General features: G+C 37.3%; 1 protein-coding gene across 11 annotated transcripts in view; it reads right to left on the bottom strand.

The window, feature by feature from the left end:
• Positions 1 to 24,093, bottom strand: part of LCOR (ligand dependent nuclear receptor corepressor) — a 151,239-nt gene that overhangs the window by 62,838 nt on the left and 64,308 nt on the right. For 10 of the 11 annotated variants that reach the window (XM_034931231.3, XM_055093242.2, XM_034931234.3 and 7 more), the window contains 2 exons: positions 12,274 to 12,339; positions 11,864 to 11,943 (listed from right to left, as the gene is read on the bottom strand). In XM_034931231.3, the coding sequence (XP_034787122.2) occupies positions 11,864 to 11,943; positions 12,274 to 12,339 (146 nt within the window). Of the gene's footprint in view, positions 1 to 11,863; positions 11,946 to 12,273; positions 12,340 to 24,093 lie in introns of those variants that run through there. The other variant, XM_063607836.1, reaches the window with a different exon arrangement.

Below are 24,093 nucleotides of genomic sequence, written 5' to 3'. Positions count from 1 at the left end.
AGTACTTAACTACTCATCTTGTACACCTAAATATGGTTAAGATAGTAAATGTTATGTATATTTTACCGTAATTTAAAAAAATAAAAAGATACAATCCATGAAGAAAATGCAAATAATTTCAAAAAAGATGGAGACCTAATAAAAGGGGAAGGGGAAAAGAGAAGCAGAACAAACACAAGCTTTCATAATTGAGGGGAAAGAACAAAGAAAGTCTAATGTGCAAATACCAGTTCATAAGAAAGGAAAGAAAAAAGTGAGACCTACACTCATGGGCAGAAAGAAAGAAAATACTGACTCTATTAAGACATTCAAATGAAACACGGAGGCTCTATGGAACTCTAACCCTAATTTTTATATAAGTAGGCATATTCTAAACTTACTCAGATCACTGATTAATTCTAAGAATCTCCTTAAGCAAGCTATCGAAAACAGATTTTCAGAGAATCATATAATTTTACAGTTGAAAGGTACCTCAATGTGTATACATTTCAACTGCCTCATGGTTTTTACACTGACAAAATATAAAATACAAAAATAAGATTTTGTTTAATATCTAGACTTCAGTAGTTTTTTATACTTAATGCACTGCTAGAGATAAGGAAATCTTATTACTTTTCTTGAAACTTTACCTTTTTTGTTGCTGGTGTAACTAGAAAACTTTGAGCAGTGCTGCAGATGAGAGAAGTACAGTTACTACGGCCTATTCCACCTTACTATTGTGTTAAACAATGCTTTCATATCTAACAGTTTCTCACCAGTCACTGCTCTCACTGTGAGGGCAAAGTCAGTTGGCCACGGTTCTTATATTCAGGCATTCATGCCTGATTTAATTCCTACCAACTGTAACTCCTGAAGTTACACTGACCGTATTCTAATTCCGGTAGGAATCTCCTACCAATGTCCAGTAACTAGTATCTTGTTGGTTCTCTTACAATCTTGCCTTTTCCAACTGTTCCCTCCTTTTAATTTCTTCATCTCAGCTTCTTCTATGAGTATAGTACTTAAGCTTCTCCCTTTAGCTCTCAAAATCTTTACTTAAATCCTTTGCCTATTCTTCTATGGTGCTGTTTTCATCATTCCTTTCACTGACAACTTTTCAAGCCAGTAGCGTATATTCATTTCTTAACTCCCACCAACACCCACATATTCATCAATGCTGTCAGACTTATAGTCTGTCCCTCACAACCAGAATTCTTGAGAACCTATTCTCTCAAAGCCCATTGTAGTATGTTTGGAGGGTACTTGCTCAACCCATCTGAGGTCCATTCTGGGAAATGGTACAGGAGTCCACATTAGTTTGACAAACATGACAACCCATCCCCCCTGTCATTATAGAGTATGGGGCCAGGAAGACAACTGATGCAAAATGGGTAACTCATTTATTTTATGACTCTATCTTATTTTTAATCTGATTCTTACTTCCTAAAATGAAGGTCTTCTATAAAACTCAGTATTTTGTGCTTTACTCCTTAGAAACTTCGTTTGCTCAAATAATCCAATCATGTTTTCAGAAACCCTCTCCAATATATCTTCACCCCAGATCTTTTATTTCAACTCATTTCCCACAACCCTGTCTACTGGACACTTCCAATTAAATGTTCACTCTCACCTCAAAATGCTTTGAGCTATCTCCATTCTCTCCTCATAAAACTGGCCACTGCACCAAAACTTTCCCTTCTCTCTTCTTGACTTCTAATTGACTTTTAATTTCATGCCAAGCCATCTGGGATGGAAGCCTAACGTCAGTATCACTTTCCTCTCCCTTATTTATATATTTACGTAATCACTAAGCTTCGACAACTCTTTATTCCAGATTCTCTACGCACATCTCTTCCTTATGCATCTTCACAGCCATGACTCTAGAACAGTTTCATTTTGTGAATTATTTTAAGACCCTCCCATAATTTTCTCGCTGTAAATCCTTCTGTACTACATCCTAAAAACAATTACCAAACCAACCACTCTAAAACACACACAGATCCTTTTAAAGTTCAGTTTGAGTTCTAACTTCTAGATTAAGCAACTCCAGTGTCATCTACTGCACCTCTCAAACTGCTACAGTACTTATATTTTCTTGTATTAGCTACTATCTCTAAAATACTACATATGGGAATGAGCATGGGATTTTACTTTTAATGTTCCCTGCATATATGAGAATTCTGGTTCTGGATGCACAGGATGGATGATTTAAAACTCCTTATAGATTACAAGTCTAATTGCTTTTGCCACTCATAGTTTCCCCAATATTCCACAAGCCAAGAGGGGACCAGGTCTTTTACTTCTCTGTTATCTTCTCTGGCCAAACACAGAACCACACATTTAATAAACCTGCCAAATGATTAGTCTATTCATTGACTCTGACCACATAAAACTGAACAGAGCAGTCACCAATTAATGATTTCTCCTTGCCTGTGTTTTTTGCAAACAACTCTACGAACTGGGAGACAAAAAATAAACTCTTTGATATTTCATGGAATCTCTTACTGAGCACTGATTCATATCAAGCAGTTTTAATCCTAAATAATCTATACCAAACGTCTCTGGAAATTTAACAAGGTTAGACCCAGCAATTTAGATTTGTACAATTAACTGAGCACCTAATTAACACGTATTAATTTGTGATATCTATTTCACTCTGCATTCTATTAAATCTCACATAGAGGCTGGGCACAGTGGCTCATGCCTGTAATCCCAGCACTTTGGGAAGCCAAGGCAGGCAGATCACTTGAGGTCAGGAGTTCAAGACCAGCCCGACCAACATGGTGAAACCCCATCTCTACTAAAAATACAAAAATTAGCTGGGTGGGGTGGCGTGTGCCTGTAGTCCCAGCTACTCAGGAGGTTGAGGCACGAGAATTGCTTGAACCCAGGAGGTGAGGGTTGCAGCGAGCTGAGATCGTGCCACCGTACTCCAGCTTGGGAGACAGAGCAAGACTCCGTCTCAAAAAAATAAATATATATATATATATATATATATATATATATATATATAGCCTTTAAATATCTCATATGTGTTTCTTTCTCACTCCTGATAGAAACTATATTGAAATTTTTTCTTCCATAGTTCCTTTTATATCACAGGTAAATACTTATTGATTTGTAGTATTCTGGTGTAAGATGACAGGCAAGTCACATTGAGCAGGTTTGAATATGCCCAAAGTATTCAACATAAATACATGTTGAAGAATACAATATAAAAGTAACAACTAGATTTATCATCTGCTTGCTGTTAATATAAACTTTCAAGGGGGCCGGGTGTGGTGGCTCACGCCTGTAATCCCAGCACTTTGGGAGGCCGAGGTGGGCGGATCACGAGGTCAGGAGACTGAGACCATCCTGGCTAACAAGGTGAAACCCCATCTCTACTAAAAATACAAAAAGTTAGCCAGGAGTGGTGGCGGGCACCTGTAGTCCCAGCTACTCAGGAGGCTGAGGCAGGAGAATTGGGTGAACCCGGGAGGCGGAGCTTTCAGTGAGCCCAGATTGCGCCACTGCACTCCAGCCTGGGCAACAGAACGAGACTCCGTCTCTAAATAAATAAATGAATAAATAAAAACTTTCAATGGGAACAGTGTGAAGAAGAGGTGAGAATGACCCTTGGACTACCAAAGGCCACGCGCCACTGCATCCTGCGCCTAGCACCTACATCCTGCCGCCGTCGCTGCCAATATGCCTAGAGAAAGGCTGAAGGGGATGCTAAAGGAGATAATGCCAAGTTAAAGGACTAACCACAGAGAAGATCTGCAAGGTTGTCTGCTAACCCTGCTCCTCCAAAGCCAGAGCCCAAGCTTCAAAAGGGCCCTGCAAAGGAGGGAGAGAAGGTACCCAAAGGGAAAAAGGAAAAAGCTGATGCTGGCAAGGAGGTGAATAACCCTGTAGAAAATGGGAAATGCCAAATCAGACCAGGCACAGAAAGCTGAAGGTGCTGCAGATGCCGAGTGAAGTGTGTGCATTTTTGATAACTGTGTACTTCTGGTGACTGTATAGTTTGAAATTCTATTTTTTACCAAGTTTCATAAAAATGCAGAATTTTGTTTTATTTATTTAGTTAGGAGACGGAGTCTCACTCTCTCCCCAGGCTGGAGTGCAGTGGCGCATTCTCGGCTGACTGCAACCTCCACCTCCTGGGTTCAAGTGAATTCTCCTGCCTCAGCCTCCCAAGTAGCTGGGACTACAGGCGCATGTCACCACGCCTGGCTAATTTTTTTGTATTTTTAGTAGAGACAGGGTTTTACCATGTTGGCCAGGATGGTCTCGATCTCTTCACCTTGTGATCCGTCTGCCTCGGCCTCCCAAAGTGCTGGGATTACAGGCGTGAGCCTCCGTGCCCAGCTTATTTACTTACATATTTTTAAAAGCTATGCTGTGAGCACACAGAATACTTCATTGTCGTTTTTGGGGGAAGGGGCATAGGTCACTAATAGAATGTCTCCGAAGCCAGACTGTTGTGGGGAAAACACCTTTCCCTCCTAGTTTTGAGAGACTTCCTCTTGGCTCCCAGGAAGTGGGATTCCCTGACTTTGATACACGTGGGCGCCGTGGCACAAAAGCCTTGTGGTATAGAAAAACAAATGCATTTTTATGTCTTCTTCTCCCTTTCCACCTTTCAACACAGACTTAACTCCCTTAAATCCAGACATCTGTTGGGACCTGACCCCCAATAATTGGTTACCAGTGTGTCAAGCAATCTGGACTTCCCAGTGATGCCACTGAGATGGCACCCCTCAAAAGAGCAGTGGTTCCATTTCTAGATTGTGGATCTTCAGATAAATACTGCCATTTTCATTTCACTTCCTTAAAGTCAGGGTCAGCTCTTGAAAATTTGTCAACCCTCACTCTAAACTTTACCCATTCAGAGCATTAGATAAAGACTTCATTGGGTTTTATAGTGGCTTTCTGATTTTTGGTAGTCCACTGAAGAAGGGAGTTTGAAAGTTCTTCTATACTGTTAACAACTGTCTGCCCATGTCCTGCCTAAAATACTACAGTTGTTTATCGAAAGTATCTTTAATAAAGATGGATACAGTTTGGCTTTGGAAAAAAAAAAAACTTTCAATGTATTAAAATAGCAATAAAGGCCAGGCGCGGTGGCTCACGCCTGTAATCCCAGCACTTTGGGAGGCCGAGGCAGGCGCATCACCTGAGGTCAGGAGTTCGAGACCAGCCTGACCAACATGGTGAAACCCCATCTCTACTAAAAATACCAAATTAGCCAGGCGTGGTGGTGGACACCTGTAATCCCAGCTACTCAGGGGGGCTAAGGCAGGAGAATCGCTTGAATCTGGGAGGTGGAGGTTGCAGTGAGCCAAGATGGCGCCACTGTACTCTAGCCTGGGCAACAAGAGCGAGGCTCCGTCTCAAAATAAAATAAAATAAAATAAAATAGCAATAAAACTAAAATGTTAAAGGGATATAACCAAACAATACATATTCACGAATTGGAAGAAATTAAGAAACATTCAGCAAAATATGCTGATACAATGAAAAAGATCTAGTTACATGACTCCTGAGCTAGCTGGGCACTGAAAGGTATCTATTATCTGGCTCCAACCATATCACTGGTTACTTCCAAAAATAAATGCCCTGTTCCAACCAGGATGTGCCCTTTCATCTCTACTCATCCAGACTTATATATTCTTCAAAAACACAGATCAAGTTCTAACTTCTTTTTTTTTTTTTTCCAGACAGTCTGTGTGTGTCGCCCAGGCATGATCTCGGCTCACTGCAACCTCCAGCTCCTAGGTTCAAACGATTCTCGTGCCTCTCAAGTAGCTGGAATTACAGGCATGGGCCACCACAGTCAGCTAAAATTTTTGTATTTTCAGTAGAGATGGGGTTTTGCCATGTTGGCCAGGCTGGTCTCAAACTCCTGGCCCCAAGTGATCTGCCTGCCTGAGGCCTTCCAAAGTGCTGGGATTACAGGTGTGAGCCACTGCACCCAACCTCAAGTTCTAACTTCTTGAAACACTCTCCTAATATGCCAATCAAATACTAAACTTACTTTAGTCTTAAACCTAAGTGCATAAACTAATTTTATATTTTGGTATAACATCCTACTCTCCCATCATCCTTAGTGAATCATCCATGTTATCTGTACTTTACAAACAGCTATCTCTATCCCAGCCATACACAAGAACAGACTGATCACTGAAGCAGTCCGTTTTTAGGAATTAACTACTAAAAGTAATTTCCCATCCTTCCCATCTCTCCCCGACCCTCTCACTACTACTGGATTAGCTCTTCATACTATCAACATATCTGTAATCAAAAAATCTCAGTGGATGGTTTTTCATTGATATATAAAATAACATAGCTACACATGTATTTTAGTAAACATACATGTTTCAAAGCAATGACACTCTAGTACCAAGAGTACATACACCTAGTACCCACACCTTGAATTCTTACACAGTTCTCTGATTAAAAGGAACTAGTTTTTTGGAGAAATCCAGGGCCGGGACAGGGAAAGTACATGTTAAGACTGGAACATCTTTTAATGCCAAAAAGTGAAAAAAAAAAGTGCTTTAAAAAAAAGAAACATGTCAAAAAGGACACAACAGCCAACTTCAAAGGGCTCTAAATGGCCTAGGATAATTTGAACTGCTAAGTAAACAAGGACTGTAATGAATTATAATCCACAGAATGAAATAAGAATCCATGAATTCGTACTGATATATTAAAACAACAACATAAACAGGGAGAAAAGAGAAGTTCTTCCTTACAGTAGAATTCCAACTCATAAATGTAGAAGAAATTATGGAAATAGAAAATCATTTGGTCAACACCACAGTAATTTTTTTTCAGGCAATGTTCATCAATGGATGCTAAAATTAGTGCATGAAAAACTAGTATAATTAAAAAAGATATTTACAAAACCTCAAAGTACCTCCCTCAACAATGTAGCCATTAACTACAAAAAGGAAAAAGAAGGAAAGGAAGGAAGGAAGGAAGGAAGGAAGGAAGGAAGGAAGGAAGGAAGGAAGGAGGGAAGGAAGGAGGGAAGGAAGGAAGGTCTTACAGAAAAGAGGCAGACAGCACCTTAACTAAGTGATCAAAGTAAACATCACCATGTGCTTTCTGACATGATGCACGAAGAATGATACAACATCAGTCAGACTGTAATCCTGGACTGGATCTTGGACCAGATAAAGGACACTAGTGGGACAACTGGCAAATTCGCAAAGGTTTGCAGATTATACTATTGTATCATTGTTAATTTCCTGAACTTATAATTGTACTGTGGTTACATAACATGCTAACATTTGGAGAATCTGGTTAAAGAATATACGGGAATTCCTTTTACAATTTTTGCAATTGCTTTATAAGGCTAAAATTAATTTAAAAATTTGAAACTTAAAGAAAGGTTAAAGAAGGTCGGGTGCAGTGGCTCACGCCTGTTATCACACTTTGGGAGGCCGAGGCGGGTGGATTGCCTGAGGTCAGGAGTTTGAGACCATCCTGACCAACATGGTGAAACCCCGCCTCTACTAAAAATACAAAAAAATTAGCCGGGCGTGGTGGCATGTGCCTGTAATAACAGCTACTCGGGAGGCTGAGGTAGGGGAACTGCTTGAACCAGGGAGGTGGAGGGTGCAGTGAGCCGAGATCATGCCTCTGTACTGCAGCCTGCGCAACAGTGAGACTCCATCTCACAAAAAAAAAGAAAAGAAAAGAAAAGAAAAGCCTCATGAATAAGCAGTACACAGAGAATTGTGTATATATGTAAACACTCAAAACAGCTATTATAATTTTCCAAGTTTATTAAGCTTCCTGACTTCTTAGTCACTCATTTAATAAATATTTTAGAGTGCCTACTTTATGCCCATAAAACAGAAAATGGGAGGAAGGAAAGAAGCAAGCAGGTAACTGAGGCACTGAGGCAGTCAGGCAGTCAGTCAGTCACTCACTCACAGATTCCTAACATAGCTAGAATTGGTCATTTCAAATACACTTTCCCTCTTTCCAACTGAGAAATTTCCAACTGAGGATTCCCTCCCTCTTTCCAACTGAATTCCAAGACCTACTTAATTCTTGCTCTCCACTTTCCATGTTCCTGCTCCTACTGTTATCAAAATGCATATATTCTAAAAACATGGATCAAATCCCAGCTATGTAATTTTGCCCATAACTGAACATCTCTGACCCTTTCCTTTTCTTTATTTATAAAACTAGGATGCCTTTAATCAACTTTATAGGATTGTTTTGAAGATTAAATAGGAGTGGCAGGGCGTGGTGGCTCACGCTGTAATCCCAGCACTCTGGGAGGCTGAGGCGAGTGGATCACTTGAGGTCAGGGGTTCAAGACCAGCCTGGCCAACACGGTAAAACCCTGTCTCTACTAAAAATACAAAACTTAGCTGGGCGTGTTGGTGCACGCCTGTAGTTCCAGCTACTCAGGAGGCTAAGGCATGAGAATCGCTTGAACCCAGGAGGTAGAGGCTGCAGTGAGCCAAGATCACGCCACTGCACCCCAGCCTGGGCAACAGAGCAAGACCCTGTCTCAAAAAAAAAAAAATGGGAACATGTAAAAATAACTGGCACATAGTAGATGCTCAGAACATGTTAGTTGCCTTTCCCTTACAATTACATTCTCTAACTTCTGCCCGATCCTGAAGTGCAGTTCAAAAATTTTTACTAATCTCTAGGTGAATCCCTGTTCTACTTCCCAAAGAGGCTACTTCATATTTTTCACCTACGTGTTTTTAAAGGTAAATATAAATAATGTATTTGCTTTATCCATTCTACAGATTTAGTATTTACTGAAAATCCAACTAGCTAAAAGTATGCATAGCTGCTGCTTCCCAAACATCAGGTCAATATTTCTAAGTGCTTTTCCAAACACTACCTAGATTATCTCACCATGTCAATCTCAAACTCAAGATTCCAGTACCATGCTCTATGCTGCCACCTATTGGCTATTACCATATTCTCCAGATAGTTCTTTCTATTTTAGAATCTTAAGCCAGCCTTAAAATGCAAGCCTCAGTCCAACGGATATAATACATTTCCAAAAAACAAAACAAAAAAAATATTTAATTTCCAGACTCTAGTCCTTCTCGGACAAGATGCTCCAAGTGACTGCAAAGAGTTCCAATATAAACACTTTAAGTCTAACACAACTAAAGAAATACTGTAAATCTGACAATTCACATGATATAGGCTTTCTCTTTTACTATTTTCCATTACAGATGTACGACTGTCTCCGAAAATAATAAATGCCAAAGACAGGATATAGTATCTAACGGAGAAAAATAGCTTTCCCAGAACCAGCTGAGCTGTCAAATGGAAAAATTATTTCTATTTAGAAAACCAACTAAAAACTGTAGAACTACAAACAGTAAAACAGTTGTTTTAAGTGCTTCACCATTTCATGACTTTCTCTATCTGTATTTTCTTCTAAAAATATTCACACAAGCTGGGTATGGTGGCATGTACCTGTAGTCCTAGCTACTTGGAAGGTTGAAGAAGCAGGATCACTTAAGTCCAGCCTGGGCAACACAGTGATACCCTGTCTCTTAAAAAAAAATCATACAATATTTTACCCTCATACAGCAAAGGAAAACTCTCAATCATATTACAAGAATATACTATATACAACTACCAAGCATAGAATGGCTCTCTTCCTCATCCTAACCTGAAAAAAAAATTAGTAACTGTTTCTTCTTTTTATTTTTCAAAAATTCCTATTAAATGGCTTGCTGAATAAAGAGCCACCAGAGACACACACACACACACACAGAGTTTAAAATTATGAACTTCGATTTCACTGGAAGTTTAACTCAAAACAATGTTGCTTTCTTTTCTAGTCTCTCTTTTCGGAGCCAGATTAAATTTTAAAACACGTTCTTCCTCAATTCAACAAAAACAGACCATTCCAAATAGAGCAACGACTTTTTCATGTAGAAAACAAGAAAAAGAAGCCATACAAAAAGAACATTAAAAAGCACTTAAGTTGGCTACACGTTGGCTTTCAAATTTTAAAGCAACTTGCCAACACAGATAAATAGTGATACAATGGTTATACGCAGGGGTACAAGGAAGCATGCAGCATGGTCTGTCTAGTTTTTAGCAGTTGACAATGTAGTCAGGAACAGAAGATTCAAATATGAAAAAGGATGAACAAAATAAGGCAGAATATTAACTGACAAGTAATTGGCACAGATAATATTGACAACAGTGTGAAAGGCTGAAACAGCAATAGAAGCAGAGGAAGGATGGGGCTTAAGAGTAAAAACAAAGGAATTTCTAGCTATAGAGAAATAGCTTAGTTGAAAGAAAACTGTATAGAAGACAAGTGGGATATCATTAGAAAGAAAAGTGGATTAAAATGTGGAGGGTACTGAGGCACTGTTAGGCTAATGAATCCAGAAGACAATGAGAAAGTCATCAAAGGCTAAGTATAAGGTAACATTTCTACACCATTTGAGGGGTGAGGGTTGGGAGGAGTTTAACCTTGTAGGAATATTTAAGAGACTGAAGAAGACTAAGAGAGAACTATAGTAATGATTGTGGAAATGAAAAAAAATGAAATTCATCGTGAGGGAAAAACTGATAAAATCTGGTCAATGATTTAAGAGTGTATAGGACAGAAGAAGGCCGGGCGCGGTGGCTCACGCCTGTAATCCTAGCACTTTGGGAGGCCGAGGCGGGCGGATCACAAGATCAGGAGATCGAGACCATCCTGGCTAACACAGTGAAACCCCGTCTCTACTAAAAATACAAAAAATTAGCCGGGCGAGGTGGCGGGCGCCTGTAGTCCCAGCTACTCGTGAGGCTGAGGCAGGAGAATGGCGTAAACCCGGAGGGGGGAGCCTGCAGTGAGCAGAGATCGCGCCACTGCACTCCAGCCTGGATGACAGAGTGAGACTCCATCTCAAAAAAAAAAGAGTGTATACGGCAGAAGAAAGCATTTTCAAGGCTTTAAAACAGGGAATGGATGTACCATGAAAAAAAAAAAGTAGTAAACCACTATTAATAAATGTTTCCAACAAGTGAAATGTTTTCTAACAAAATTGTTTATGTTTAAAACAAAGCAATAAAACAACAAATACACAAAGGTTCAGCCAGTTTATACAATTAAAAATAATAGCATTCATGCCCAGATATTATGAAGAAGTGTCTTAAAGTAGAAACCATAGTATATCATAAATCTACATGAATTAGTAACTGCTTGATCCAGATCTACATTACTGTTCTTTTTGTACTAAAAATAACTCCCATTACTTGAATTACCACACATTTCATTTTTTAAATAAACACAACAGTTTGAGACAATTAATTATTCTGCCTAGTGAACTATATAAATAAAATAATGCATGGGCTGGGCACGGTGGCTCATGCCTGTAATTCCAGCACTTTGGAAGGCTGAGGGAGGAGATCACTTGAGGTTAGGAGTTCAAGACCAGCCTGGCCAATATGATAAAACCCTATCTCTACTACAAATACAAAAATTAGCTGGTGTGGTGGCAGGTGCCTGTAATCCCAGCTGCTCGGGACTGAGGCAGGAGAATCGCTTGAACCCAGGAGGCGGCGGCTGCAGTGAGCAGAGATCGTGCCATTTCACTCCAGCCTGGGCATCACAGAGAGACTCCGTCTCAATATAAAAAAAAAAAACAAAAAAGCAAAAAAACAAAATAACAACAATAAATGCATGGTAGGATATAGGTTTCTTAATAGGCTAATCAACAGGATGGAAATAACTTAAATTGCAAAACCCAGGATTACTATCAAACTCTTTCATAACCAAGTATGAAACCATACCTTCCTTTTCCTACAAATCCTCCAACAAAGTAACACAATGTTTTAAAAGATGAAAACTTTAAAATACTACACTAGATAAAAGTTTCACAGGCTTCTTAGTTACCTTTACTTTATCTCTTCTCAAGCAACAGAATAAACAGTTTTCATCAAAAGTCCAATCAGAAATGCTTTCAGGTTCACAGTCTGCAAAAACAGTAACAAATTAATAGTCATAAAAGAGAATTTTTAGGAAAATAAATTAAAATTAATTTCAAAAATATTGTTTAACAAAAACCTAAGTAGTTAGGCCATATTTGTCTTAAAAATTTTAACTCTTAAATTCTTAACTGCTCACTAGTTAATACATTATTCATACATATATTAACAATATCAACTAAACACAAAAAGATGCTTACATGAATATAGCTTTAACCCACATGAAACCGTGAATAAAAAGGAGACTGAGGCTTAAAACACCAACGTATCATGTATGGCACCAGGAATAATTTGAAATACCAAAAATATTTTGAATACCTTTAAATAAACTGAGATCTTTTAATAATGCAGGTCCAAACAGCCCTTCAAGAATACTTTCAAACCCTGAAAGGATAAAAACAAAATCCATTACCACAATAATATTCATTCTAGTATTGAATAATCTTTGCATAAAAAAAAAAAGATGGTGTTTTCTTCCAGTTCTCAAGGATCCTGGATTACTACTGAAGGGATGCTTAGAAAAAGAGTGTCAATGACAAATCTAAAAGGAGCATTTGCATTTCTGTCAATGATTAACATTCAACACAAATTCTGAGCACATTCAAGAACAAGACCAATGAAGGAATGGAAATTCACAGGTTTTCTCACCATTTTACAAAATCCCAAACACCTCTTTGTACAAACTCTCAGGCTCCATTTTAAAAGGTACTTTTCTCAATGAATGAGTCAAAAACTGCTTCAAAATTTCCACAACTTTCTAAAATAGTCTAAATAGCATTTTTCAAAATACCAGTTGAGACAACAGATTTTGAGTTAAGTTTATGAAATCTTTACTGAGAAAAACTACATCACACAAACACAAGGTGCAAGACTTTTGTAAAGAAGGTACAAGACTTTTAAAAGACTTTTATAAGTATTTAACATTGCCACAATAACTATGTACTGGTTCCTTTATAAACGTAAACCCCACTGATTGTACATATAAAAAAAAGAGAAAAAAATCAAATATACTTGTACACAAATGTTTAAATTATTATGTCCTTCTACCAGTGTGAAAGAAGTAGAAAATGAAAAAATCAAAAACTTTTTTTCTGGCTTATTATCTCAAATACTGATGGATCTACTGAATAATTTTAAAATATCTTTGCCATCTTGCAATTTCTTATGGGTCAAGAGAGTAAGGAGGAAAACAAGAGCAGGAATCAGACTGTATCTTTATACAACATACCAGAAATAACAGATTAAAGCAGTGGTTCCCAAAATGTTTGCCATGGACCTCACCGGGAACTCAAATGGTTATTACAAACAAGGAGTCTATGAATCCATATGCACTCTCAGTGCGGCCTCGAAATTAACGTCTTGTGCATTCAGTATACATACTACTTTTCAAATGCATAGGATTACTGCAATAAAGTAAATATAAAAAGTGTTACTGAATTCCTAGTAGCTAGGGGCACTGTGTATTTTGCCACATAATCTGTCACCTAGGGGCTTGCGATTTAATTGTTAAAAAGCACTCCCATGCTTAAAAGATAAGGTACCCCTTAATTTAAAATACTATATCCTGCCGGACACATAAGGCCCCCTCACATGTATCAATTTTTGACCACAAATACAACCACAGAAAAGGATTTAGAAGGTAAGGGGGTAGAAATGATGGCCTCTGAAAATGGCATTTTGTTTATCTGGCTATAAGAAGAAGAAGATGGTAATGTAAGGGATTTCTTTGCCTTGGTATTAAGCCATAATTTTCAGTAATCTCTAGTTTGTGTTATTTACACTGTAATTAGAGAGCTGGTTTTTCTATACTATATGATATATCCTAGATTCCAGATTTTTTATTTATTGTTAGGGAGCAATTGTTTTTCAACTCTCTTTAATTCCCATCAAAATTATTCCAAGGACATTAACAAAATCAAACTACCCACTCAAACAAATGGGAGGTATCTATGTCTATTATTTACCTACTAAAATTAAAATATATTCCACTAAATTGCTATGGTCCCCTCTCTTCCACACTAGGGAGGAAAAAGGGTTGGGGTAGGGCTGTGGGGGTGGGGAGGTAGTGATAAGAGAAGAGAAGAAAATGCTAGATACTGCCTATTTTGGCCCTGGAGATCAGATATTTTCAGAACGATCTGACTTAAAAAAATAAATAAATCCCACAGCCTATCTCCAATTCTTAAAGCCCCCCTACCTGCCCTCCCAAAAGAAAATCTGATTTCACAAATAATAAAGTATTTCAACACCTTGCAAGCATCAAATACACAACGCAAATAGCTAAAGGAAATTATTAAGTAGGTCTTATCCTGAAGAGCAAATCTAATATTCTTTCACCTGGGTTTATATAAAATTGTAACAAATTCCAAATTTTCGGGCTGAGCGTAAATTCTTGAAAAGGAAAAAAGTAAATATAGCAAGAAATAATGCCAGGAAAGAAAAATGCAAATGAAAGCTTTGGGAGATAAAAATTTTAAAGAAGAACAGAATCTGACATAAGAAAATTGGGCAGAAGATCAATAATACTAACAAAAATTTGAGTCACAGATGAAAAAGCAATGACAAAGAACAAAAGCAAACAAAAAAAATCTGGTCATAAACACAAAGATTTAATCACAACTAATTTTGCTCAAAATAGCAACTGTAAACAAGTCACTCCTCTTTTGCTCATATCTGCAACAATACATTAAACCTAACAAACATTATTGATTAGATACTGTAAAGTCGTATTTTGCTACCCTCTGTTCACTGGATGTTAATGCCACTCAGTTTTATTAATACTAAACATTGAATTTAGCAGTTGCATAGCAACAGGGAATGTCTGACGTGCTATGCTTGACATTAACGAAAGGCAAATAAGCGAAGAACAAATATATTCAAAATGTATATACCATGATATCACAGAAAAGCCAGAAAGATCAATAACAAAATGCCATGGAAAACTAAATACTGAAAAAGACAGCCATGCCGTTATGTTCAATCACTAAGGCTTAAAAACTACCTTTACATATCACATATAAAGAAAAATTATTTATTTTATCGAAGTTGACTACTTTTGAAAGAATTCCTATCCAACATCACAACTAGTCTCAAGGTTGAGCTCTAGTTTCTTCTTCACTGCAACCTGCACCATGTCTTCAGGCTATTCCTAAAACACTGCTTCAATGATGCCACCACCTCTTCAAAGTTCACACTGGTTAAAGAACAAACCCCAAATTCCAAATTCGGCAATCAAAACTGCTTATAATTTGACCCTACCTACTGTTAGCTGGCTTACTTACTAGACCTTTCCTGCTCATTCCTACAGCTCTGGTCAGGATGGTCTTCTGTTGTGTTCAGTGATCATTCCTACCTCCTAACATTTTCTGAAGCCTCTGCATCTCACCTTTGCTAAAATATAGTATCTCTCTCCTTCAAGATAACTCTTCAAATTGTTCAACAAATACATATTCATTTATTCGACATACACTAACTGAGAGTCTATCATCTGCCAGGGACTGTTCAACAGGCAGTGTTGAGCTGCCATGTTACCTGCCCTCATGAATCTTCAGTTTCCAGTTCTCTCATCCTCAGAATTCTCAGACTGTTGCTTGATTTTAAATAAAAGTCAGTTGCCTAATGTCTTCTCTGCTTTCTGCCATTTAGAAAACACTGTCTTTTCAAGTATTTTGTAAAATAAAATTTGTCACAGGCTATCTAAACACTATGTTCTCATTTTTCTTTTATTCATTTACGTCTTATCTCCTCAAGGAGAATTAATGCTCCAGGAAGGCTAGGAAGCAATGTTTCTCTTATAGGAACAATGTTTCTCTCATAGAAAGGCTTCACATGCCTGATTAGCTTCTGATTTAATCACACAGCTCTCGAAAACAGAAGATAGAAGACTAAAATCTCCCACAAATTTCCCCCTTCAATCTAAATCACAATCCATTTCCAACGAAAAGGGGGAAAACAGGTTATAAAAAGTAACAGAATAGGAATATATCAAATACAAAGCTAACTAAGGTCAGCAATATAGCCTGTTCTTTTGGGAAAAAAATTAACAGAATGAAAAAACGGTTCCCGGGTCTTGGGAACCTCTCCTCTGAGATAACCAGTATAGAGACCAGTAGTTTCAGAGAGGTGCTGAAGGAAATGCAGGAATATATCAGAAAATGAGCAATTTTTACATCAAGGCCCCTGGATCTTGTACGCAAGCTTGTACTGAGCTTGGTGCTCAGTCTTCAATAAAGTACAATCACATGCCACACAACGATGTTTTAGTCAAGGATGGACTGCATATACCACGGTAGTCCCATAAAATTATAACGGAGCCGAAAAATTCCTACTGCTTGGTGATTACAGCCATTGTAATGTTGGACTGCAATTACTTTATTCCTAAGTAAATTTAGTGTAGCCTAAGTGTACAGTATTTATAAGTCTACAGTAGCGTACAGCAACATTCTAGGCCTTCTTGTTCACTTACCACTTACTCACTGACTCACTCAGAGCAACTTCCAGTCCTGCACTCTCCATTTATGGTAAGTGCCCTATCCACGTGTGACAATTTTTACTGTACCTTTTCTATGTTTAGATACACAAATACTTACCACTGTGTGACAATGATATTGTGTGACAATGGTGGTATTTCCTACAGTATTCAGTACAGTAATGTGCTGTACAGATTTGCAGGCTAGCAGCAACAGGCTATACCAAATAGCCTAGGTATGCAGTAGGCTATATTATCTAGGTTTGTGTAAGTATACTTTACGATGTTTGAAAAATGATGAAACTGCCTAAGGATGTGCTTCTCATAATGCAACCCCATTGTTAAGCAACACATGACTGTATTATATTTTACAAAGTATCAGTTCAAAGGTGCTTGCTGGCAATAATAATCAATTAGTGTCCTAATAAACAAAGAGGGGAATGATATTATCCGGAGTTGTTTGCTTAAAAGTCAGGATGTGTGACTTGATGCCACCACCACACTGAGCCTTCATACGAAGTCAGTCACAAAGTGAAAGTATTGGGTTGGTGCAATAGTAATTGTGGTAATAATTTTAGAACACTAGATTATACAATCTTTTATATTCTATCCCAGGTAATTAAGGTAATCAATTCTTTTTAATTGACATTCCAACTATCTCAGTATGTTATTAAATCAAAGACCAAATGAACTTCTATAGATAATGAGCAATGACCATTCAGGCTTCTCTTCCCCTTACTATCCCTGGTGATTCATTTCATTATTAGAGAACTACATTCATTAATAATTCTTCCTCTCCTCCTGAGCACACTCTCCCAGATGGTGCACTATGATGAACCCTATTTGTTGGCTCACTTACCACTCTCAGAATTACCCAGCACAAGAACTGATGACAAAACCTAGCCAGATATACCAAAGAGAAGTAACACTTTAATCACGACTAATGGCCCAAAATGAAACAGAATTAATGAAGACAAAACAGCAGCACTTGAAGACAAATTATAAATAGTATTTTTATTGAGGCCAAGGAGAAATAGTATTTTTTTTTTTAAGAGCAAAGAGCTCTGAATAAAAGAGCAGAGAACAAATGCTTGGGGGGAGGAGAAAAACTACTAAAATTACCAAATAGAATTAAGTAGAGAAATACACAACAAAGTAGTGATTTAGAAAATTAACTTAAGAAATGTCCTACCATCAGTATGGACAACATGGTAAAACTCCGTCTCTATAAAAAAGTACAAAAAATTAGCCCAGGGTGGTGGCACACACCTGTAGTCCCAACTACCCGGGAGGCTGATGTGGTAAGATCACTTGAACCCAGGAGGTGTAAGGTGCAGTGAGCCGAGATTGCACCACCGCACTCCAGCCAGGGCAACAGAGCGAGACCATTGAAAGAAGGTGGACCGATGGACAGATGGAGGAACGGATGGAAGGAAGGAAGGAAGAAATGGCCTAATATTGTATAGTGAAGTGTCAAAGACACATACATAATGAGAAAAAGATTAGAGATGAGGTGGCTAGACGTGCGGTATCTGTAAAATGGGATTTTTAGAACAAGAAAAGGCAAAGAATGAACGTTTTAAAAATTTAAAAGAAAATTTAAAGAAAGAAAAGGAAACAAAAACTTCCTAATGTTGATTACTGACTTGAGTCTTCTTATCTAATGGGCTCCATGAAATACTGGGGCAGCACTAGGGGGTTGGAGGGGAAGCTACACATGTAGACTCTCCTGGTAAAATATCTGAATTTCAACAATAAAAATTTACAAGCTCCAAATATGGAAAATATTTCACTTAATTTTACTTAAAATAAGAGGAAAGAGATTTAGACTACCAGTCATTTCACTGGTAAATGTAAATGCTAAACATGTATGGAGAGCTGGGAATGGTATGTGGTGACACACACCTGCAGTCCCAGTTACTTGGGAAGCTTAAGTGGAAGGACTGCTTGAGTCCAGAGGTTTGACCTGGGCAACATGGGGAGACCCCATCTCTTTTTATTTTATTATTTTTTTTTTGAGACGGAGTCTCGCTCTGTCACCCAGGCTGGAGTGCAGTGGCGTGATCTTGGCTCACTGCAAGCTCCGCCTCCCGGGTTCACGCCATTCTGCTGCCTCAGCCTCCCGAGTAGCTGGGACTATAGGCGCCCGCCACCACGCCCGACTAATTTTTTGTAATTTTAGTGGAGGCGGGGTTTCACTGTGTTAGCCACGATGGTCTCGATCTCCTGAACTCGTGATCCGCTCGCCTTGGCCTCCCAAAGTGCTGGGATTACAGGTGTGAGCCACTGCGCCCGGCCGACCCCATCTCTTAAAACAGAAAAAAGAGAAAAAAAAAAAAAGCCTACGAAGCAGTGTTTACAAAATTCTAGAGGAAAAATGAAGACAATGTGTTGCTTATGAATATTGATAAAAGACATTTATAGATATTCTCTGATTTGGGAAGTAGAACAGCCATTCACTCTGGGGGGTAAGGGTTACTCAAAGTAGTTCCATTAAGAAAAATATGATTGGGAATAATGATCTCCTGAAAAGGGAAAAGACTGTTTATATAAAAACTAATGGCAGGCTGCTATAAATACCTTGTCTTTTGATCTCTAATATGTTGTCAGTCTTCATTTTCATACTATTTTTGTTTCTTTTATTCCTTGATCGATCCTATCAGTTTTTTTTTAGTTTTTTTCTTTTAAAAACCTACTTTGACTTTTTTGTTCTTCTCTATTATATCATTGATTTCGTTAAATTTTGCTTTAATTTTTTTCAATTATCCATTTCTTTGGGTTTATTCTATTGCATTTTTGTCTAACTCATAAGAGATTCATTTACTTATTTTCAGGTTTCTTTTTTTAAAAAAAGAATCAAGTATAGGATGACTTAAAAGAACTAAAATTTTAATTATTGTATATTAAGAGGTAATTTGTGATAAACAAAATGTGGTATATCCATACAATGGAATAAAATTATAATATGGATGAATAAGCCTCAAAACACATTGTGTTAGGTGAAAAAAGGACAGAAAAAAAAGACCACATACTATGAGTCCATTGATATAAAATGTACTGAAAAGGCAAATCTATAGATAGAAGAAAGTACATTAGTGGTTTCCTATGGCTGAATGAAAATGAAAAAATAATTGCAAACGGGCAACACATTTCTTTTTGTATTAAGGGAAATATTCTAAAATTAGATGGTGGTGATGGTTGCATAATTCTGTGACTATAATAAAAATCGGTGAACTGCATACTTAAAATAGGTGAATTGTAAGGTATGTAAATTATGTCTCAATAAAGCTGTTTACAAAACAGGTACTCTATGCCTGTTTGGTAAAAATTTGTAATGTTTTAAGAAAATCTGGCCTATTAGAGCCAGCCTTGTAATTCTAATTTAAAATGTATAATTGAACAGCTGATTTAGACTTATGATTTTAAGCCGAAATTTTACTAAGTTTGCATCCTGTATAAGAATACTCACAAAACTTAAGGATGTTTATATTTACAATTTTAAATTATTAGATTTACAAGATTTATTTATCTAAGGTTTTATTAATCAATATTTACAGAGAAAATAAATTTAATTTATACTTACAGATTTAAATGTTTTAAGAAGTTAAATTAAGATATTTATCAAAAGTTTGTTAAAATTAGTTACAGAATAAGATCTGTATTTAGAGAGAACTAGGTTTTAAGTTTATAAATTTAAATAAAGTGAACATTTAAAAATTAAAAATCAAAGTAACTATGCATTACCTTTTCTATTCACAAAGCCATCAAGAATATTATTTTTTAAATCTCACATTTAATAAGAATTAATCAAGTGTTTACATAGAGCTCAGCAGTGTGGGGATACAGGGGTTATGTTTAAAAATATGCCCTGCCGTTAAGATATTTATAATTCTAGTCAAGGAATCAAAATTAACATGCTTTCCCACTACTATGCAGATACTTATAACTCTCCAATCCTTTATCTCTTGCCCTAAGACCAAATTTCTAATTTCCTACGTCATATTATCACCAAAATCTCCTAAATACCTAAAAATGCCCACCAAATCAAAATCATTTTACTCCTTTCCTTCATCTCAATCATAGATTTTGTCTATATTCTGTATTCATTACTAAGAAAATGGCATCACGAACACCTTCCCCCCAAGTTATTCAGGTTAAATAGAGACCTCGGTTAGTCACAATTCCATTCTTTCCATAAATCACCAAGTATTCCGGTCATTAAGTCCTATTCATTTTACTTCAGAAAGATTCCTCCCAATCTGTTCTCTCTTTTCCATCCCTAAATTCAGGTTTTCACTATCTCTTATCTTAACAATTATAATAAATGTCACTCATGTTGATAATAATGACAGTTATCATTAACTGCACCCTTATTTGGTATCAGGCAAGCACTATAGCAGGTGCTTCATGCCCATAACAAAATATTCAAAGGAATACTGTAAAATAAGCACTATTACTACCCAGAATGTGTAAAACAAAACAAAACAAACAACCCTGAAAATCAAAGCAGCTAATTCGTTCCAAACTGCAAAGGCCAATATCTAGATTTAAAACCATTCCTGTGATTCTAAAGCCCAGGCTCTTTTCATTTCATCACACCACCTATTAATAACATCTCTTAATTTTTAATTTATCTTAGTATTCTCCCACACCACCATCTCTACCACCAGAATCCACCCTTCATGCTGCTGCTAAACATCATCCTTTCTAGGTTTTAAAAACATTTGATAGCTTTCCACTGACAATAGTGAAGATTTCAATTTCTGGATGCCATGCATGATCATTATAGGATCTGATCCCAAATTATCTTTTCAGTCTCTCCTGCTACCATATTCTGTATACATACACTATGCTCTGGCCATACTGATCAGTCACAACACATACTGTCAATGCTTCCATGCCACTTGAGCACAATATGTCGTCAGCCTACAATGTTCTTCCTGCAACCCTCAATCTAATTCTAAGGTATCCCCATCTCACCCCATAAGCCCCAGGCAAAGTTAGGAACATCCTCATCAGTACTCAAGTTGTACTATTTATATACCTTTTTTTGGTATTTAATCCGCTAGATTTTCAGCAAAGAACTGGAGTTTATTCATCTTTTAACATCACCCTATACTTTGAACTACCATCCTCAAGTAAGTGCTCAATAAATATTTGTTGGATGAATGCAAACACACTCTTCTTAATTCCTACATCATTATAATTAACTGAGAGGTTGGAGATTTTACAAGGACTCTGTTTTGTGTATCAGGCAAGCTAAAGACTTGAAAAAATAGAAATAAAACAGAAGGGTAACAGATATCTGACCAAAAAAAAAAAAAAAAAAAAAAAAGATGGCTTTCTGCTCCAGCTCAACTAAGTTCTCTGTATCTATAGACTAAAACCAGAACATAATTAAGGGCTCTTTTTGCTGGCCCACAAACAGCAGCAAACTTTTTTTGTGGAAAGCTGTAATCATAGTGAAGATAGAAATAAAACAAAAAAGATAAAGTCCTGAAAAACAATAGTATTAATACATTAAGGAGGGAAAAGAAAGATATACTGAGTAGTTAGAACATTATCAGAATAATTCAAAGGTATTAAATAAGTTACCAAAATCACAGAGGTAGTGAGTAGCTAAGTCAGATTAAGTCTTTGGAAATCCAGGGGCAGTTCTGTTTCATTTTTTCTAGTATATCAAACTGTCTAGGTTAATCATGCTTAGAAAGAAACCATTTAAATGCAAATCTGCGGTTGATCAGGAATGAGTCAATTACATCAGTTCACAATCCATAGGCCACAATCCGTTTGAAGACCTCTGTCATTACAAGGTCAGTAAATTCATATGAGCACTGTTTGTAAATCAAATAAAAATGTGCTTGCAGATACAGCCACTAACTACTCTTTTTTAACACATCCTGCTACAAACAATAAAATATGTATTCATTTAAAAAGCATTACTGAATGCATAATATCTTTTTTACATCACATTTTTTCTCAAAGATACCAAAACTACAAATTACACTGTGAGAGGTAAGCATTCTTTTGGGTTTTTTTTTTTTTTTTGCTTTTCTTTCTCTCTCTCTCTCTCTCTCTCTCTCATATTCCTTGGGAATAATGGAGTTAACTAAGTAAAAACAAAATTATAAGCTGAATGATTTCCTTCACTTTAGGTAAAATGGAAATTTCTATAGTTGAAAGAACAGAGATAAAAACTAAACTTTGAAAGTTCTTAGGGTTGGAAAGGTGGGGCTTCCTTTTCTATCCCTTCCCATCCTCTCCCTATTCCTTTGTCCATTTACTCTCTTCTTTCCAGAGTTAGCCCCAACCTAGACCTAGCATGCTTGCAGGAGCTTTATACTATTAGGAGATTCATTTATTATCTTCAGTGTGTGGATCTCAATAACTCTAGATTGTTTTAAAATTACTTTGGGCCGAGTATCATGGCTCATGTCTGTAATCCCAGCACTTTGGAAAGGCAGGGCGGGTGGATCACCTGAGGTCAGGAGTTCAAGACCAGCCTGGCCAACATGGTAAAACCCCATCTCTATTAAAAATACAAAAATTAGCTAGGCTTCGTGGCGTGTGCCTGTAGTCCCAGCTACTTGGGAGGCTGAGGCAGGAGAATCGCTTGAGCCTGGGTGGTGGAGGCTGCACTGAGCCAAGATGATGCCACTGCACTTTAGTCTGGGCAACACAGCAAGAATCTGTCTCAAAAAAACAAATGGTAATAATAATAATAAATAAAACTAATAAAATTACTTTGCAAGTAATTTACTGAAAAGAAAATAAATTAAAATTTCTCATATTTTCCCCCATTCCTCACAAGCAGTCAACTCTATTTGAGGTATGTATGTCAGTCTAATACATTTGTGAATAAAAAAAGTCAATGACATAAGGTATGACTATACAGTAATAGTGAGATCCCTCCTCAACCCACACGCCTCTAAATACCAGAAATGTCAGGAACATCCATATAAGTGCTACTGTACAAAGCAGCGAAGACAGCATTTAGAAAGCCGAGAAAAAAATTATCTAGGAGGCAAGATTTTTTTTTTCTTTTCAGTTTTTAGAGACAGAGTCTCTTTCTGTTGCCCAGGCTGGGTTGTAATGGCACAATCACAGCTCACTGTAACCTCAAACTCCTGGGGTCAAGCAATCCTCCTGCCTCAGCCTCCTGAGCAGCTTGGACTACAGGCATGCATCACAACAGCTAGTTAATTTTTAAATTTTTCTTCAGACAGAGTCTTGCTATGTTGCCCAGGCTGGTCTCAAACTCCTGGTCTCAAGCGATCCTTCTGCCTTGGCCTCCCAAAACACTGGGATTACAGGCAAAGGAGTTAACATTTCTGAGCATTCAATGAAGTGAGGGAACAAGCCATATGGAGACACATGAATGTTCTAGGCAGAGTGAACAGCACTGAGGTAGTTAAGGTATGAAGTACGGTATATTGAGAATTAGCAAGAAAGCAGGCATGGTCAGCAAGGTGATTTAAGATGGGAAGTACAAGATAAGGTAAGAGATTTAGAGGTATGATCATACAGTCCACGGTGAGGAGACTGGATTTTGAATTTTAACAGAAATCCACTTAAGTTTTATATCTGGGTAGTGGTAGAGATAAAATAATTAGATATATATTGTTTAAGATTACCAGGTAGCTGTAAAGAACAGATTATTGGATAAAGCA

This window comes from Pan paniscus, chromosome 8 (assembly GCF_029289425.2).
Source record: "Pan paniscus chromosome 8, NHGRI_mPanPan1-v2.0_pri, whole genome shotgun sequence".
Lineage (NCBI taxonomy): Eukaryota > Metazoa > Chordata > Mammalia > Primates > Hominidae > Pan > Pan paniscus.
This window is presented reverse-complemented; position numbering and strand designations above follow the sequence as displayed.